This window comes from Pleurodeles waltl, chromosome 9, assembly GCF_031143425.1.
Source record: "Pleurodeles waltl isolate 20211129_DDA chromosome 9, aPleWal1.hap1.20221129, whole genome shotgun sequence".
NCBI lineage: Eukaryota > Metazoa > Chordata > Amphibia > Caudata > Salamandridae > Pleurodeles > Pleurodeles waltl.
In genome coordinates this window covers 1,126,201,473-1,126,218,606 of record NC_090448.1, presented here as the reverse complement: position 1 = coordinate 1,126,218,606, position 17,134 = coordinate 1,126,201,473, and the positions used below count along the sequence as shown (strand labels likewise).

Below are 17,134 nucleotides of genomic sequence, written 5' to 3'. Positions count from 1 at the left end.
CTTCTATGGTGGAACAGTATAAATTTAAACATAGGGCGGCCTTTCCAAGACCCAGTGCCAGAGTACGTAATAACAACAGATGCTTCCATGACAGGGTGGGGAGCACATCTCAATCAACACAACATAAGAGGACAATGGAACATACATCAAACAAAACTGCATATAAATCATCTAGAATTATTAGCAGTTTTTCAAGCACTAAAAGCTTTCCAACCAATCATAACCCACAAATACATCCTTGTCAAAACAGACAACATGACAACGATGTATTATCTAAACAAACAAGGAGGAACACATTCAACGCAGTTAAGCTTGTTAGCTCAAAAAATATGGAAGTGGGCAATCCACCATCAGATTGGTCTAATAGCACAGTTTATTCCGGGGATCCAGAATCAGCTGGCAGACAATCTCTCTCGAGATCACCAGCAAGTCCACGAATGGGAAATCCACCCACAGATTCTGTACACCTACTTCACACTCTGGGGAACACCACAAATAGACTTATTTGCAACAAAAGAGAACGCAAAATGCCAAAACTTCGCGTCCAGATACCCACACAAGCAATCCCAAGGCAATGCCCTATGGATGAACTGGTCAGGAATATTTGCTTACGCTTTTCCTCCTCTCCCTCTCCTTCCTTACCTAGTAAACAAATTGAGTCAAAACAAACTCAAACTCATTTTAATAGCACCAACTTGGGCAAGACAACCCTGGTACACAACACTGCTAGATCTGTCTGTAGTACCACACATCAAACTGCCCAACAAACCAGATCTGTTAACGCAACACAACCAACAGATCAGACACCCGGACCCAGCATCGCTGAATCTAGCAATCTGGCTCCTGAAATCCTAGAATTCGGACACTTGCAACTTAGCCAAGAGTGTATGGAAGTCATAAAGCAGGCCAGAAGGCCATCCACTAGACACTGCTACGCAAGTAAGTGGAAAAGATTTGTTTGGTACTGCCATCATAATCAGATACAACCGCTAGATGCAACTCCAAAACATATAGTAAATTACTTGCTCCATTTACAAAAAGCAAAGCTAGCCTTCTCTTCTATTAAAATACACCTTGCAGCAATATCTGCATACCTGCAAACTACCTATTCAACTTCCTTGTATAGGATACCAGTTATCAAAGCATTTATAGAAGGGCTTAAAAGAATTATACCACCAAGAACACCACCTGTTCCTTCATGGAACCTAAACGTGGTTCTAACAAGACTCATGGGCCCACCTTTCGAACCCATGCACTCTTGCGGAATACAATTCCTAACCTGGAAAGTTGCCTTTCTCATCGCCATTACATCTCTAAGAAGAGTAAGTGAAATTCAAGCGTTCACAACACAAGAGCCTTTTATACAAATACATAAAAATAAGGTCGTCCTACGACCTAATCCAAAATTTTTACCAAAAGTTATTTCACCATTCCATCTAAATCAAACGGTAGAACTACCAGTATTTTTCCCACAGCCAGATTCTGTGGCTGAAAGAGCACTACATACATTAGATGTCAAAAGAGCATTAATGTACTACATTGACAGAACAAAGAACATCAGAAAAACTAAACAGCTATTTATTGCATTCCAAAAACCTCATGCAGGTAACCCAATATCAAAACAAGGTATAGCCACATGGATAGTTAAATGCATCCAAATCTGCTACCTTAAAGCAAAAAGACAACTGCCCATTACTCCCAGGGCACATTCAACAAGGAAAAAAGGTGCTTCAATGGCCTTTTTAGGAAACATCCCAATGCAGGAAATATGTAAGGCAGCCACTTGGTCTACGCCTCACACATTCACCAAACACTACTGTATAGATGTGCTATCCGCACAACAAGCTACAGTAGGTCAAGCTGTATTAAGAACTCTATTTCAGACAACTTCTACTCCTACAGGCTAAACCACCGCTTATGGGGAACTAACTGCTTACTAGTCTATGCATACCATGTGTATCTACAGCGACAGATGCCATCGAACTGAAAATGTCACTTACCCAGTGTACATCTGTTCGTGGCATCAGTCGCTGAGATTCACATGGACCCACCCACCTCCCCGGAAGCCTGTAGCAGTTCAGAAGTTACCTTCAATTTTGTACATTTGTATATATTACTTAATCCTTTAATAGGTACATACTTACATTTTTCATTGCGCGGGCACTATTACTATAGTACAACTCCTACCTCACCCTCTGCGGGGAAAACAATCGAAGATGGAGTCGACGCCCATGCGCAATGAGCACAGAAGGTGGAGTCACTCGGTCCCGTGACTCGAAAACACTTCTTCGAAGAAAAACAACTTGTAACACTCCGACCCAACACCAGATGGCGAGCTCATGCATACCATGTGAATCTCAGCGACTGATGCCACGAACAGATGTACACTGGGTAAGTGACATTTTCATTCTAGACTACATCCCCTGTTTCCGTCTGTCATGCTCCTGCAAAAGCCTCATGAAATTCGTGGTCAAACATGCTATTTTTCAGCAGCTCCTATGAGTAGTATGTCTACTCCAGCAACCCTGGTGCCTCACAAAGCCTCCTACAAGAGATTCTGGGACATACACTTATTTTCTCCATACTAATGGGGATACAGCCCTATTGCTTGGCACCTCTGCTGCTCTCCTTGCACTCTGGTGTTCTTCACTCGTAGACAGTACACTTCTGATTGTTCCACTTGGGTTCTGCTCTTGTTTGGTTCCTCGCTGGATGCTAGCACCACGACTCAAAGTATCTGCACCAGTGCCATTTGCTCAGTTGTCCCACAGGTGGGGTTCACATCTATGTGTTCTGTACCTTTGGTGTAGCACACCGGTCCACAGCATCGGGCCTGTCACTCAGTTGTCTTCAGCTCACATCCCCAGTCTTGTTACCAAGGGGGTAGGAGAGAATAGGTGTGAATGGGCCCGTGTGTGTCATGGAGATTTTCAGCGGGGCACTGTAGCGCAGCCATCTTGACCTGATGTCAAAAATTGTGATCTGAATCACTAGTACCTTGACTTGACATGTTAGCGAGCTGAGGGCTTTGTCCGCTCGTTCTTCCTTTACTACATTGTTTTTCAGACAGTCTGTTTTTTTAGGCAAAGGGCTTCTTTCCTGCCAAAGGTTGTCACCCAATTACATGTGGATCAGTGGAAGAGGAAGAGAGACTGCACCGCCTGTATCCTCACCTTTACTTTCTCCTGGAAACTGTATAGTAATTCATCAACTTCTGCTACATCTATTATCAAACTTAGTTAAGGCTTACACATATGATTGGGCAATTCCTTATCATATTTTGAATTCAGCATATGCCAGACTCCACTAGGTTTTTTTAATGTGAGGATAAACGATTAATCTGGGCATGATATTAAAATCTGGATTGGCTTATTTTCAGTATAATTAGGGCTGAATGTTTTTTTTTCAATATGTGTTTATAAAGGATTAAGCTATCAGCATGACGGCTTATGCTTACTTTATTAATTATTTTATTTCAGAACTGATTAGTGCCTTGTATTGGCTGAAACCTATGATTCCAATCACCTTTCATGATACATCTGGGCCATTTGTTAGTAGTTTTGGAGGGTATTTTACCACATATATGAGGTGCAGAGTTTAACTTCCAACTTTAAAAAAAGAAAGATCATGTGATGAAAATTTGCTTCTCAAAATATCACTTAACCCAGCCAGTAATAGCATTTTCAAAGAGTAAGGTCTAAATTAATTTCACTGCTTTTTTCTCGCTTGGCTGTTACTTCAGTAACCTACTAAGTTTGTTCCACACAATTCTGGCTAACAGAGCAATTCTGTTTTTTGTCTGAGGGCATTTTTCTATTTTGGTCAGCTGACATCAATTCCTCCTCCTTTGAAAGACTTTTGTACTGAGTTTGTCTGTAAAAATGGAAAGTAGTAACAATGTCTGTTAGAAATATTCAAAGGGCAACACTTATGGAAATTCTTTAGTGTTGCATCTTCAAAAAAACACCTGTTTTAATTATGCCTAAATGCGACCATCTGTCCATCATCCCTTCTGTAAAGTTCTGAGATAAAGCCATGCAACATTGGAGTGGAGTTCTGGCATGACAATTCGGGATTTTATACTACAAGAACATTTTTTGCCTCACCGTCCTTGTATGATGTAAAGTTTTGGGTCTCACATATTACATGTACCAACATTTCTAAGCACGATTGATACCAAAACATTATCAGAATAGGAATAGCTCATAGAGAAACAACCAATCTGTAAAGTGAAGGGTGCTGAAAAATACAATAAAAAAACTGGCAACCCAAGCCTTCCTTCTTCTTCGGCAAATTTTAGAATCTTTATATTTAATTAGAATGATGCTTTCTTGTTTAATGAAAACCAGTCTAACTTGCAGAATATAGTCAATGTAAAACATAAATAAGTGAAGAATCAGCATTTAACTAGATCAGCCCTCTTCTATTAAAAGCAGAAGGGATTTACATATTTGATAACGTATGTGGACTTTTCTCAATAATGGGACATTTTTTTATAAACTTATCTTAGTATTGTTCAGGAAAGAATACTTCTAAATATCTCTCTGGATCCTTGTTGAAGTTTACTATACAATTTTGGAGCAGGATTAGAGATTCTGTGTTTTATTAATCTTGTAGCCCTGCAGAAAAGTGTGTTATTTGTATGGTCTGTAAGGCTGTGCCTCCACCGTCAGTGTGTAGAATGTTCATGCAGTTTTTAATAAAATTGCAAGTTCGTTTTCATACACTGCAACTTCTGTCAATCTCATCAGCTCCTCCTCCACCTCTAAGAGTGTGGGGGTGGGAAGGAGGTTGAGCAATTGACATTGGCATGCAAGGGTGGCACCTTATGCAGGGCCATGGTGTCATGACCAGGTTAGTTCCCAGAATCGAGACTAAGCCATGATACCACTTACTGGCACTTGAGAGCCATCAGGTGACTGGAGGAATAGGAGAGCCGATAGAGTATCCAGCAGACAGCTGTTTGCTAAAGGTAAGTAACTTGTTTGTTTAGAAGTACCTGCAGTAGCACTTCCTTGGCACTCCTTTAGGGCAGGAATGGCGGTCTGCAACATTCTTTGTTTCATTACTTTTTCCTTTTCCATATTTATGCCTTTGAGAGCGAAAATGTAATGAGGAACACACATCCTTACCAAGACACTGATTCCAAGCCTTCTTCACAGCCAGCTTAAATCTTACGTGCAGTCTGTGTTTTGATAACAGATCAAGATGGTTGGAGGTACCTAATGGCCGTTAAAAATGCAACATTAAGAAGCCGTATAGTGCTCCACTTCCTGGAAAAATGGCCACTGGAGGCATGCCTGGAAATTCTTGCGTACTCCATCAGTGATTCTTCAATAGATGAAGAACTGAAAATTGACCTGCAGAAGAAAAAACGGGAGCTGCATGTCTACCAGAAGGTAAACATTTTCGTAAAGCACAATTTTTCAAAGGAGATTCTTAGCACATCTCTAGCACAGTGAAATATTCACTGAATCTAACCAAGTTGGAGTATTGACACTCAGTTAAACATTTTGATGGGCATTTATTTCCTGGAGGTTATTTAGTGCAGATTAGAAAAAGCAGTCTTACTTCTTGTATGAGCAATGCTTGCTGCGAGGTGATGAAAGATATGTTGTGATATCAAAGGTAGCCAGATTTTCTTCTTCTTACTGAATGACATTAAATAAGAAACATAAGCATATCACTGTGTCAGCTTTCTGTGTGAGGCTTTCCAGAAGCAAAACAAAATAAATGTTTCGACCTAAAATACAGGCCTGTTACAACCACAAGGTTGTAGTGATTAATACATAGGCTTAGAGAGTAAAGTCTAACATGGTTAATTTCCAGCGTTCGAGAGCCTGTGATGTGCCATAGTCTTAAGGGATCTCTGCTGCTAAATGGAAACAGCCTCTGCTGACTGGCACGTAGCATACTGGGGATTTGTTTGTCCCCATTGTTAGTGTAAGGTAAATCTTGGGTATGTGTAGTCTGTTCACATATCTCTTCTTTACAGAGGACAGGTCTTCCAGGGACAAGGGGAAGCTATATTCTGAGAACACTTTGGATACCTTGTATTTCTCTTGTTTTGTGGTATTACCTTTTGTGTGAATTGTTTTTGGGGTCACACACAAGACATAACCTTTTTGCATGTTATATTTTTTGTGATACAAGTACTATTACAAGTAATTATGTTCCCTTGTCCATCTGTTTTTTTTTTTAACACATAAACAAATAAAGACTTGCTTTTCATATACCTTTTTCTTCATCAGGGTCAACTTAACACAGTAATGTTTTACCTCTTAGATTCTGAGCTTACAAGGCTTTCCAAAATGGAATAATTGGCAAGATCTGATGAAAGACTGCACAGCGGATCTACAGACTGTGATGAATGTAATTCTACAGGCAAAGGTAAGAGGGATGCAAACTATGGAATTAACGAGTGTTACTTGAAGTCCTATATAGGAACCTTACTAGTATATATTTTTTTATAACTCTGGTGTCCTTCAAATTTACTTGCCTTAAATTGTTGAATTTACCATTCTTGATACTTCATAAATGGATGCTTTAGGACCATGAACATTACACCTTCCCTTTGCACCTTGAGACATTTAGTCACTCAACCTTTCCTTCATGTTTATAAGCTAGCATAATATCACAGAAAATTCTAACATATCTTACTGTACCTTAAGTGGATGATTGAACTTACATTCAGTAATATTTGTTAATCAAACAGAAAAGAGAATTTAATTTTGGCTTACAAGCCTCTTGTTGAAATGGCCACTTGATTTAAATGATGTTTTTGTGCCTTTGCTTTCACGGGGAGACTGGTAACATTCTTCCCTTCAAACAAAATCATTTTGAAGATTTGGGTGTATAATATGATATGGCTATGGGGCTTTATTGTTGAATACACTAGCAAATACTGTTGTGGGTCCAGTCAGGCTTGTTTGTATCGCCTTTAGCTCAACCCTGGGTAGCTGTGACTTTGAGCAGCAAAGCCTAACAAAGGAACTTAGTGTAAAGCTTTTAACAGTACAGCACAACGAAATAAGAACGTCACACAACACTAAAGAAGCAGGACATCAGTTTATAAAACTTTAGTATATTTTTATGAATTGTTAGAGACCTTGAGAAGCAAAATCCTCTTGAGGGTTCCGGTGATACAGATTTTAGAAGATCTTGTCACTTTTAAATGCAACTGCAAACAAGCATTAGGCAACAAAAAGTTTGTAAACCTATGAAAAGTTTGAAAGGGTTAGTTCGGCTACTCTGGCCCGGCTTAGGAGACCAAATATAAAATGTATGAAAGTCTAGGGGCTAGAAAGGATACTCTGGACAGTTGCCTGGCCACCAGAGCATTTGTGAAGCAAGTTCCATACTTTGCTGGCCAACCGCCCTAGATTTTAATAGAGTGATCCTGATGCTTGGGATGCAGGCGAAAAGATGCTCAAGAATGGTCCAGTTGAAGTGCGGTTAACAGGGCTGCCTTTGTGGTGATTTCTTGCTCCACTGATGAAGTGGAGCGAATCTGACCAGAGAGATCAGGATCCCTCAAAGTCCTCTAGGTTGTAGTAGCTGGCCAGCCATTGCTGGACTACTGGTCTCCGTGCACTGCGGTTGGCGCAGAATCCTTAGGTGGGGACTAGTGTCTTTTGTGAGCAACGAATGTGGATTCTTATAGAACTCCTGGATGTGACTGACATGGGTGCAACTTTTGGCTATCTCAGATTTGTCCTTTGGGGTGCCTGGAGACTTTTAGCAGTAAAACGTCTGCGATGGCTACCAACTTGTGGATTTGGGCTTCTTCAGCTCTTATGTACCAGAGCCTGTGTGAGCCTACTGGACCAGCTGGGGCACAGAGTTGCACCATTTATTAAAAGTTGTAGAGCTTTAATTGTGCCATTGTATTCAACCTAGGCATCAGATTTTGCTGAATGCCACAATTCATTTGATACTTTCCAGTACCCAGGTAGATAGTCCCATTCAGGAGTTAGTCAGGCTGGAGTGCCAGACGATAAACCAGTGTTAGCCACTGGGGCTACTAACTTTTCCCAAGCAAAATGTCAATGTAGATGTTTTGCTGTTAAGACATAGAAAAATATATGTCTGTCTTAACAATATATAGTTTCCCTGCCATAGGGCTCCAAAGGCCTTTCTTGGGGAGACATACATATAAGGTTAAGGGAAGTGGTGACTTTGCCATTGGTTTAAAGTCAAACTAGCAGTGTAAACACTGCTCTTCTATTCTGCAGTGGCAGCCTGGGAGCCATTTGTCCTCAGGGTGGCACAAACAGTGTTGCTGCCCTAGGTGAACACTCTTTTACATGCCCTGACTACCATATACCAGGGATCTATAAGTAAGTTAACACTTGCCAAATGGGTTGAGCCAATTTACAATACACCAGGGCTCAAACAATCATACAAATGTTACTAGACCTGCAGGTCGAGTAACTTTAATGATCTACTCGACCTAACTGTAATGTACTTGACCCGTATACGGGTCTCAAATTGTTTGATCCCAGGAAAATAGTTTACAGAGTCGCTTTTTTCTTAATTCTCACATATGATTGCACCTTCAAATATGTGAGCTCAACATTTCTGCAGTACAAAAGAAACTCTTTTGTTTGATTAAGTAGACTAAAGTTTGCTGCATGCATCACAAGAGTCTAGCCCACATACCCATGAGGCCTAACCCACATAACCTAGGACTTCTTTTAGTTTACTAACAACATTGCCATCAGAGCATTAGTGTTTCTCAGTTTATGTTTAAACACTCAATGTTAATAAATATATTACTAAACCATGATGTGGTGACATATTGTCATCTACACACAATAACTTTCCAAGAAATGTTCCAAAACCTCTCCACTAACTTGCAGCTTTACTGATAAAACTATATAGTGTATTAAGAATCTGTGAAAATTGGTTTTCAGAAAACATATCCTTTGCACATCAACATGTAAAGCATTCTGATTTGTTTTCATCCTATTAAAATATTTTTCATCAAATAAATATAAAAAAGGGCTTTCACAACTACTGAAAGATATTTTGAAATATTTGCACAGTTGACTTAGTCATTTAAATGTTGTGTGTTAGGAAAAACCCTATATCCTTTTATTTTACATTCTAATCAGCAGGCCACACAGTTCACCTTACAAACACCTGTAACTCTGCAGTCAGAAGGAAAATTAATTGTAAGAAAAACTGAGGTTTGACCTCTGTCTGTGAAATAGAGCAAATGTGACATAAGAACAATATTTAAAGGCATCTTTTATTGCCCCTCCACTTTTCAACTGAACAGAACACCTGTTCAGTGTCAGCTCACCAGAAGGGATGAGTAAGTATTAAAAATAGCTCGACCTGATCAAATAAGACTCGCCAATGCGAGTGGTCGAGTGGATTTATCGAGCCCTGTACACCTTGTAGTAGGTCAGACCACTGGCACTGAGGTATGGTTAGCAGGCCTTAGTGCACTCTCAGAGTTGAAAAACCAGCAGCTGGTTGTACAAATGGGGGCCAAAAAATGGGAAAACCTGCTAAAACCTGTTTCTTTACACTCATGATTTACCATCACAGTGATGGAATTTATTATAGCTCTGTGAGGCTACAAGCAACAACATAAACACAGTGACAGGCATGTTGTTTCATATTTAAAACACACGAGTCTTCACTATTTTTATTTTATTTCTTGTTGTGGTGTAAATAACCATTGTCGCATCCCCTTGGGAATATGTCAAGTAGTTTTCCAGTGTCTTTGGAAACTCATTTCCATAAAATCTAAATAAAGTTGAAACTTAATCCAGTGTGTAACCAGAAGATGATCACCAGGAGAAAAGAACAGTTACTAAGGAGCTTTATCTGATTGTTTCTCAATAGGACTATGGTTTGTGTGAGGAGTGGGGTCACTTGTACCCTGTTCCCTTTGAACTTTTGATCAGTCTTCATCGGGAGCACCTTCTGCACTTGCTTGAGAGCGGGGAAATGGAACAGGCACTGCAGGTAAACTACCAGCCTTTCTCATTATAATATTGGTTTGAAATGTTTTTAGTGATTCCAGTACTCAGTTTGTCTTATTTTTCAAGTGTTTCCCCAAAAAGTTTGTTAAACAAAATTGTGTAAAACAACCCTCAATTTAATGTAATTGTTAATAATATTTTATTAGCAGCAGGCTCACTAAAAGTGTTACTTCGTCATAGAAATTTTAAGCTTTGCAAACGTCTTGTGCAATCACAGTTGCCACTGTATCTCTGTGATCAGTTGGACCTGTTCTCTCAGTGGACTGATGCCTCTATGTCACGGATTTGCTTTAACCCTCTGGTCACAAATAAAAATATTCACGGATTCACCATACCAAATGATTTTAATTTTGACAAGTGTAACAAAACTCCTGAATAGCTAATTTAACAGAAAGAAACACATTCATCCGTAGACCATTCTTTACTTTCTCTAAACCTAACAGTAGTGTTTTCTACATAGGTCTGTCCATAGGCACAAAATGAATGATTTGATTAAACCACTATAGAAGTGTCTGTGTAATCTTGTATTGGCAGGTTTGAAACTACTGTGTGTACTTAACCTTTCGGTGCTACATATTCTGCATATTACGCACATGTGATTTGGTTACTGCTGACTCCTATTTTCAGCATTGAATGGCTATACATTTGACTAAGTGTTCTGCACCCCTAAAATGTTTTTCTGCCAAACAAAATTCTAAACATGCGTTTTTCACACTCAAAGTATGTAAACAGACATCTCGGAATTCGATTCTAGTGCTATAACAGTCAATACATTTCTGACAACTTTCTTTCCCTGAGCCTGAAGAAATGAGTGATGGAGGAATGGTGGTAATAACTGTAATTCATGCAGAAGGCACAGATTTCGCTAGGCACTAAAGACTGCTTACTGCCCTCATATGCATCGTGTCTCCTTGAAAGAATACCATGCATGGTTCATGGCAGGACCTTCAGCAAGTGGACTCCATTGTTAATCAGGTGACTGCATTCCCAGCCTCCCAGCACAAGCAAGTCAAAGTCAGGGAGGAAAGAGAAGTTTTTTATCATTCTTATGCTGGCCCAAGTCCTTTTGGTAATGCACACACTGACCGAAAAATGCAGTATCAACAGATTGACCAGTTATCACACAGCATACTAGAAGTTGCAAAATGATTGGTTTTTGCACACTGCAAGGTCCATGTTCCTAGTGAAAATGCTTGCTTTGGTTGCACTGATGTAATATTTAAACATGCATTCGGGCACAGCAACCTTAGTGCTTTGCTAAATGTGGGCTTACTGGGGCAAAGGTGATGTGACCTCCACTCTGTCACAGTGCTGGCTGCTTTCATGGTAGCTGCTATGAAAGCAACCTCCAGTCTAGTGGGAAATCTCCAGCTTTCCCAAGTACAGCCACTACAGTACTTGAGGTGTAATATCTGGATGGCTTTATTATTGCTTTTTTAATGGAAAGTATTTTTGCCTTATAGCCTGCTCAGTCTGTGTCTCAAGTCTGCATGGAACCTGTGCAGACGTAGGAGGGAGGGAACAGCCTCTGAAATAATGTAGGGTCTTGAATGTACAACCAGGATGCCAATCGGCACATAACTGTGCCTTAAATACTGCTCAGCACAGAGCACCGTGTGTGCTGCATTTTATCGTCAGGCATTTTAAAATTTAAATTAAAAAAAAGAGCACCCAGCTCACAGGTTGGATTAAGGCTAGTACAGGAGAAGAGATAACTGGGTGAGCAATGTCTATGATTAGAGGTGTGCAGGAAAAGCCAAAGTAAAAGTGACAGCAAGGGAGAGTGGAAAGCAATGAAGAGCAATGACAAGAGGTTGAGTGACACAAGCCAATGTCTGGAGGGGCAGTGATGAAAGCCAGAGGGACGCAGTGAAGGACATGTTCACAGAAGTGAGAAGGGGATCTGGAAAGGAAAGGTTTAGACAGAAAGCAGAGACAGGGTTCAGGGATGAAGTGGATGGTGGGAAGTGCAGAACTAAACCATGTAAACTTCCACAAATTGCCTTGATGGACTAGTTGGAAAGCCCATCCATCCGTTTAGATACCATGAAATACCCATGAAAGCCAATAACTGAAGGGTGCTGACTCAAGCACACATACTACCTCTCCCAAGTTAAAAAATAATAATATATATATTGGTAACATTATATCTTAAGTGAGAGATGATATTGTACACCTCTTTTTAAGCTATATATTTGAGGAGGTTTTCCTTTTTGCACTGTTGCAGCTTTTACAAAGAATGTCCGACCCCGGAATGTGTCAAGCAATCAGTGAGGAAGCCTTGAGTCAAAAGCCATGTCTAGAAGCATGTCATTTTCTGGCTGATTATCTTACTACTCACTTCCAGAAGAGTCTGTCTGCTGTCCGCCACAATGAGATCCAAGCTTTGTACATAGGGTGTAAGGTAAGCCAAACTAATGCCAACCTCGAATGAGAGCGAGCATTGCTCTTTTCTTTCTTGTGACTGGTATTCATGTCTTTATTCTCTTTGCACAGAACAATCAATACTATCTTAACTATGGGAGCACAACCATGTTTGATTGAGAGTTCCTGTTGTGACTAGCCAACGTCCAACTGATATTAGCCAAGAATCAGCAATGAAGTATTGTAGAATTAATCAAATGAGTCTATTTCTCAATACAAATCAATTAGTACATTTTCAATTTTGAATATTAACATAAATGGAAATATGTACGTTACTACTCTGTATGCTCTGTATTATTTGTAGGCTGTGTGGTGATTTGTGCTTCACCTAGATTATTCTTCCAAATGGGCATAATTAACTCATTCCTAAATGTACCCATTCGATTAATGTTAACTACCCTACTGTGTATTGGTCTGTGTACCGTTTCTTGTTATTGTTGTAAAATGTTTCTTATTCAATTGTTGAAGTTTGTCCTCAAACAATAGAATGCTCACAACTTATAAATTGCCAACTTTGGTGCTAAAAAATGACATTTTAAATCTGAAAGACTACTATTTACAGGGGTGTGGAATTTAATAAAATATCTACTTGTCCATGTGAGAAATTCATTCTTAAATCTACTTGTCCTGTAAAAAAAAAATATATATCAACTTATCCCATTGGTGCCCTGTAGATGGGCAACAGATTATGGCCTCAATCTCATTACATACGAGCTCTGATAATAGCCTCTCTAATTATGATTAGTTAATACTATAGTAGGGCTTCAATACTAGCTATTTCCTTATTTTGCCACCTTTCTTCAGATATACATTCTGGGGCTGGAGATGGCTATATGCAGTTCCGGGGTTGGAATGCCCTTTTTAGTCTTAGTATACCCACTAACTTGCATATTTTATGGGTTTTCAACAGCATTTCTCTAATCTTTTCCCATACTGAGTAAGATTGGAAATTTACTCCTGACAAGTGCAGAAGTAAAACTTTTTCCAGGGTTTGGAAAAAAGTGGTTGGGGGCAAAGTGAACTAAGGGCATGATTTAGGTCTTAGTAGAGGGAATACTCTGTTACAAACGTGACGAGTATCCCATCCGGCATATTATGATTCCCATAGGAGATAATTGGATTGTAATACAGCTAATGGGATATCTGTCACGTTTGTGACAGAGTATTTTCCTCTACTGAGACCTAATTCAGGCCCTTAGTGAACTTGTAAACACTCAACATATTTTCACATGGGCAAATCAACAAATTCATATTTGCTTGTGCTAAAATACAGTTAACAAATATTTTGTAGGATACAATTTCATGGTCTGCTTCTGGAAATGCTTGTGAATTTATGACATATGTATAAATCTACACTAGTGCAAATATGTATACCAATTTGTTTTAGCAGTTAGGCCCTTAATTAGGTCTGGTGTTCACCAAGACCTTTTATTTTTATTAAATTCTATCTCTCTGTCTATCCATCTGTTGGCTGGCTTTACTGTAAGTTATAGCAATCTGCTCTTTCACAAAGAGCATATCGGCACAAAAAGTAGTTTTGTTTAGTGCTGTGGCAATGCATGCTTTTTGAGACCATAACATATTTTAGCTTTTTTGCCAATGTTTGTTACAATGGAGAAGGCTCGGCAGCTCTGACAACAATAAGGTTTTACAAAAGCCATGTCAAAATAAGACTCACATTGATAAAAACCAAAAAGCTGACCACCAATGATAGACCTACTGGCTCTTGCCAGTCCTTGTTTATTTTCATGTTTCCCATAAGTTGGTTGAAACGTTTTTCACTGATTTTCCGTTATGAATATTTTTTGGGAAATACTAGCATGCTTCAAAACATTTTACTGAATGATCCTTCAAAGAAATAGTACCTAAAATGGCACAATAGTTAATCAAAACTTTTGTTTTCCTAGTTGAATGTATTTTGTGAACATTTTATTTTACTTACATGTAGCTTCATATTGATAAACTTTGCAAACGGATGTACACATTTTTTACTGGAACCATTGTCCGTAGTGCAGTCTGAGCTTACAACATGTATTTAGAGCGTTCATCCTAATAAAAAAGGTTTTGCATTAATGGTCCATAAATGCAAGCTCAAACAACATTAGAATATGGACACAACTATTACATCATCTGCAGACAGTTTCCTTCCATGCTCCATAATGTGGTACTGTAACGTGGCAGCCAAAAGGTTTGTGCTGCAGGGGATTGGGCCTACTTAACCCAAGGATGAAATAAACCTGAAAACATGTTGTCCTTGACCCCAAACAATATGTCCTGGGCGTCGTGCTATAGGAATTCCACACCACTGATTATTTATATAATGCTCACAAACTGCACATTTGACATTCCTTACCATCTGCAGCTGTTCTGTAGCTCTGTATGCTGGGTGCTGGCTTTTTGGTGAGCCTGTGTCATAGGTAGTCTTGCCTAAGAATCAAGAGTCAGTCGGCTGGGATCAGCCAGATCTTTAAAGCTAACTTTGAGTGATTACAAAGTATTTTGATTCTTGCTGAGAAAGAGATCCACAGTTTGATCGTTGTTGAAGGTTGGACCTTAGGAATGTTTAAAATCACAGTCCTTCTTGATCTGAGAGTCCATTAATTGGTAGGTGATGCAGTAAAATTAGCCTAGCACCTCAGATGGCTTGATTGGCTATGCTGAGGGTCTTGAATGACATATGATTGACAACTAGGACCCATTCGAATGGATGAAGGGTGGTGGTAATGTGATAACGGCTTGAGACTTGACAATACTTTATGGATACACTGTATCCTGCATGAGGCCAGGACAAAAAAATAACGTGATAGCTTACATTAGGTTGGAAAAGCCTAAAGGAATCACAGCCTTGTACCTTGCAAGAGAATGTAATACATTGGAAGATGTGCTGTTGGGCTTCAGTGGTGAAGGTGCATTTGTTGTCCTGGTTTATTTAGGAGTCCATGGTCACCCCAAGGTTCTGCGTTCTTCATTTTCCTGGTGGTGGTTGGGGTGGTCCTAGTTCCACCTACCATTGTTTAGTAGGGTGGTGTAGGAACTGTTTTTCACAGGTTAGGATTTTCATTATGTTCTTGTTTTAGGTGTGTTGGGTTTAGGTGGTTGAAGGACATCCATTCATTCACTGCTAGCAGAGAAGAGCCTAGGGTACAGGGGCCTAGGTCTGAACTCTAATCTAGTTTGGGGGGTACATATGTGCCATGAATGTAAGAGTTGTAGGAGAGATTTAAGCAATTTGATATCTGTAGAAGAGCTTGAGTAGTTATTGATTAGAAATGTGTGGCTTGGGAGAGCATGTGCTTAAGTGAGGAAAGGTCCAGACACGAACAGAGAACAGAAGATTATTTGAAATCTTCTCATAAGATTTGATAAGATCAATACAAGCATAATGCTGTTATACCAAGATTACCAAATCTGTCAAATGAAGCAAGGGGGTGTACAGTGTATCAGAAGCCAGTGGGAAGTCTAGTAGCACTGTGGCAATTCTATTCGGATTGAGTACATATTTGAGTTTGTCCCAGTTGGTGATTAAACAAGATTATTGCTCACATGCCATTTGAACTTCCCCCATGTCATACTGGGGTTCCTCTGAAAAACTTTGCCTTTACTCATTTCCCTCCCCCCTCACACTCCGCCCATCCTGTGAGTCACCAGAGAGTTCCTCTTTTTATATTATTTGGAAGTCAAAGTTTCCTGGATACAGTTTTGAGTTTGGGGATTGAAAACCTAACTGCTTTCTGGTGCTCTAGTGGAGTTTGTTACTTGAAAATAGAGTCTAAAAAGAAAGCATTTACAATATTCAAACATGTACAAAGTGTAGGCAGAGGAATATTTGTGAAAATAAGCTACACCAGAGTTATGTACTGCTTATATCCTAACTAATGTATCTACAGAAGTGATAGCCGAATGTTATTCTCTGTACAGATAAGGAAGAAAAAAGTCAAAGCATGAGTCAGAAGATGCTTAGAAAGCCTAAAGTAGGTTAAGGACCTGTTCCCTCACTGAAAACTCCAGATTCCAAACCCTACTGGCCCTAGTGGCCCTTCTCTTGCTCCTGCTGCTTTAGGCCACTGCTGCCATACCCCTCATTGTGAACATTATTGACGTCCAGCCAGCTATGTTCTTCGTAGCTGGGGCCGGTGATATTTACCTTTGATTGTGCTACTAGTGCCTTCTCAAACATTGGCTAGATAGCATTACTGAAGCAAATCACTGAAAAGACTGGATTTGTCCTGCCAGACATCACTACAACTGTGGTCCAAGTTCCGAATCAAGGTAGCCTCTGGTCACTCACCATATCCAGGGACGTACACTACATCTGCATATGGTCTGCTAAGCTAAACTTTGGCCTGACAGCGAGACACCTCCTGCATATAAGGAATGACAGGGTGATTAACTTTATCATACCTGCGTCTGACTAGCACGAATGGGAATTTCATCACACAGTGGTGGAATATATGTTGACCCTTTGGAACTGAACTGATGATAACACTCTGCAACAGGGAGGAACAGCAACTGGCCTTAATTTGCCTCCAGGATTTTGGAACCAGGGTCACTGAGGGATTTCCTTTGCCTAGGCTGGGAAGGACAATTCCTCTACGTGTTCCGGTTGATCCCTCTACAGCAATGGCTTATCCAGAGATTATTGGAGTGCAGGTGTCAGATCTGTTCTCCCAGATTTGGTGTGGCAAAGCCTGGTTTTCAGAGCTCTGCATGTT

At 39.9% G+C, this 17,134-nt stretch overlaps 1 protein-coding gene across 4 annotated transcripts in view; it reads left to right on the top strand.

The window, feature by feature from the left end:
* Window positions 1–17,134, top strand: part of ZFYVE26 (zinc finger FYVE-type containing 26) — a 449,330-nt gene that overhangs the window by 194,649 nt on the left and 237,547 nt on the right. For all 4 annotated transcript variants that reach the window (XM_069208874.1, XM_069208871.1, XM_069208872.1 and 1 more), the window contains exons 21-24: window positions 5,203–5,399; window positions 6,286–6,390; window positions 9,859–9,981; window positions 12,226–12,402. In XM_069208874.1, coding sequence (XP_069064975.1) covers window positions 5,203–5,399; window positions 6,286–6,390; window positions 9,859–9,981; window positions 12,226–12,402 — 602 coding nt within the window. The remainder of the gene's footprint in view (window positions 1–5,202; window positions 5,400–6,285; window positions 6,391–9,858; window positions 9,982–12,225; window positions 12,403–17,134) is intronic.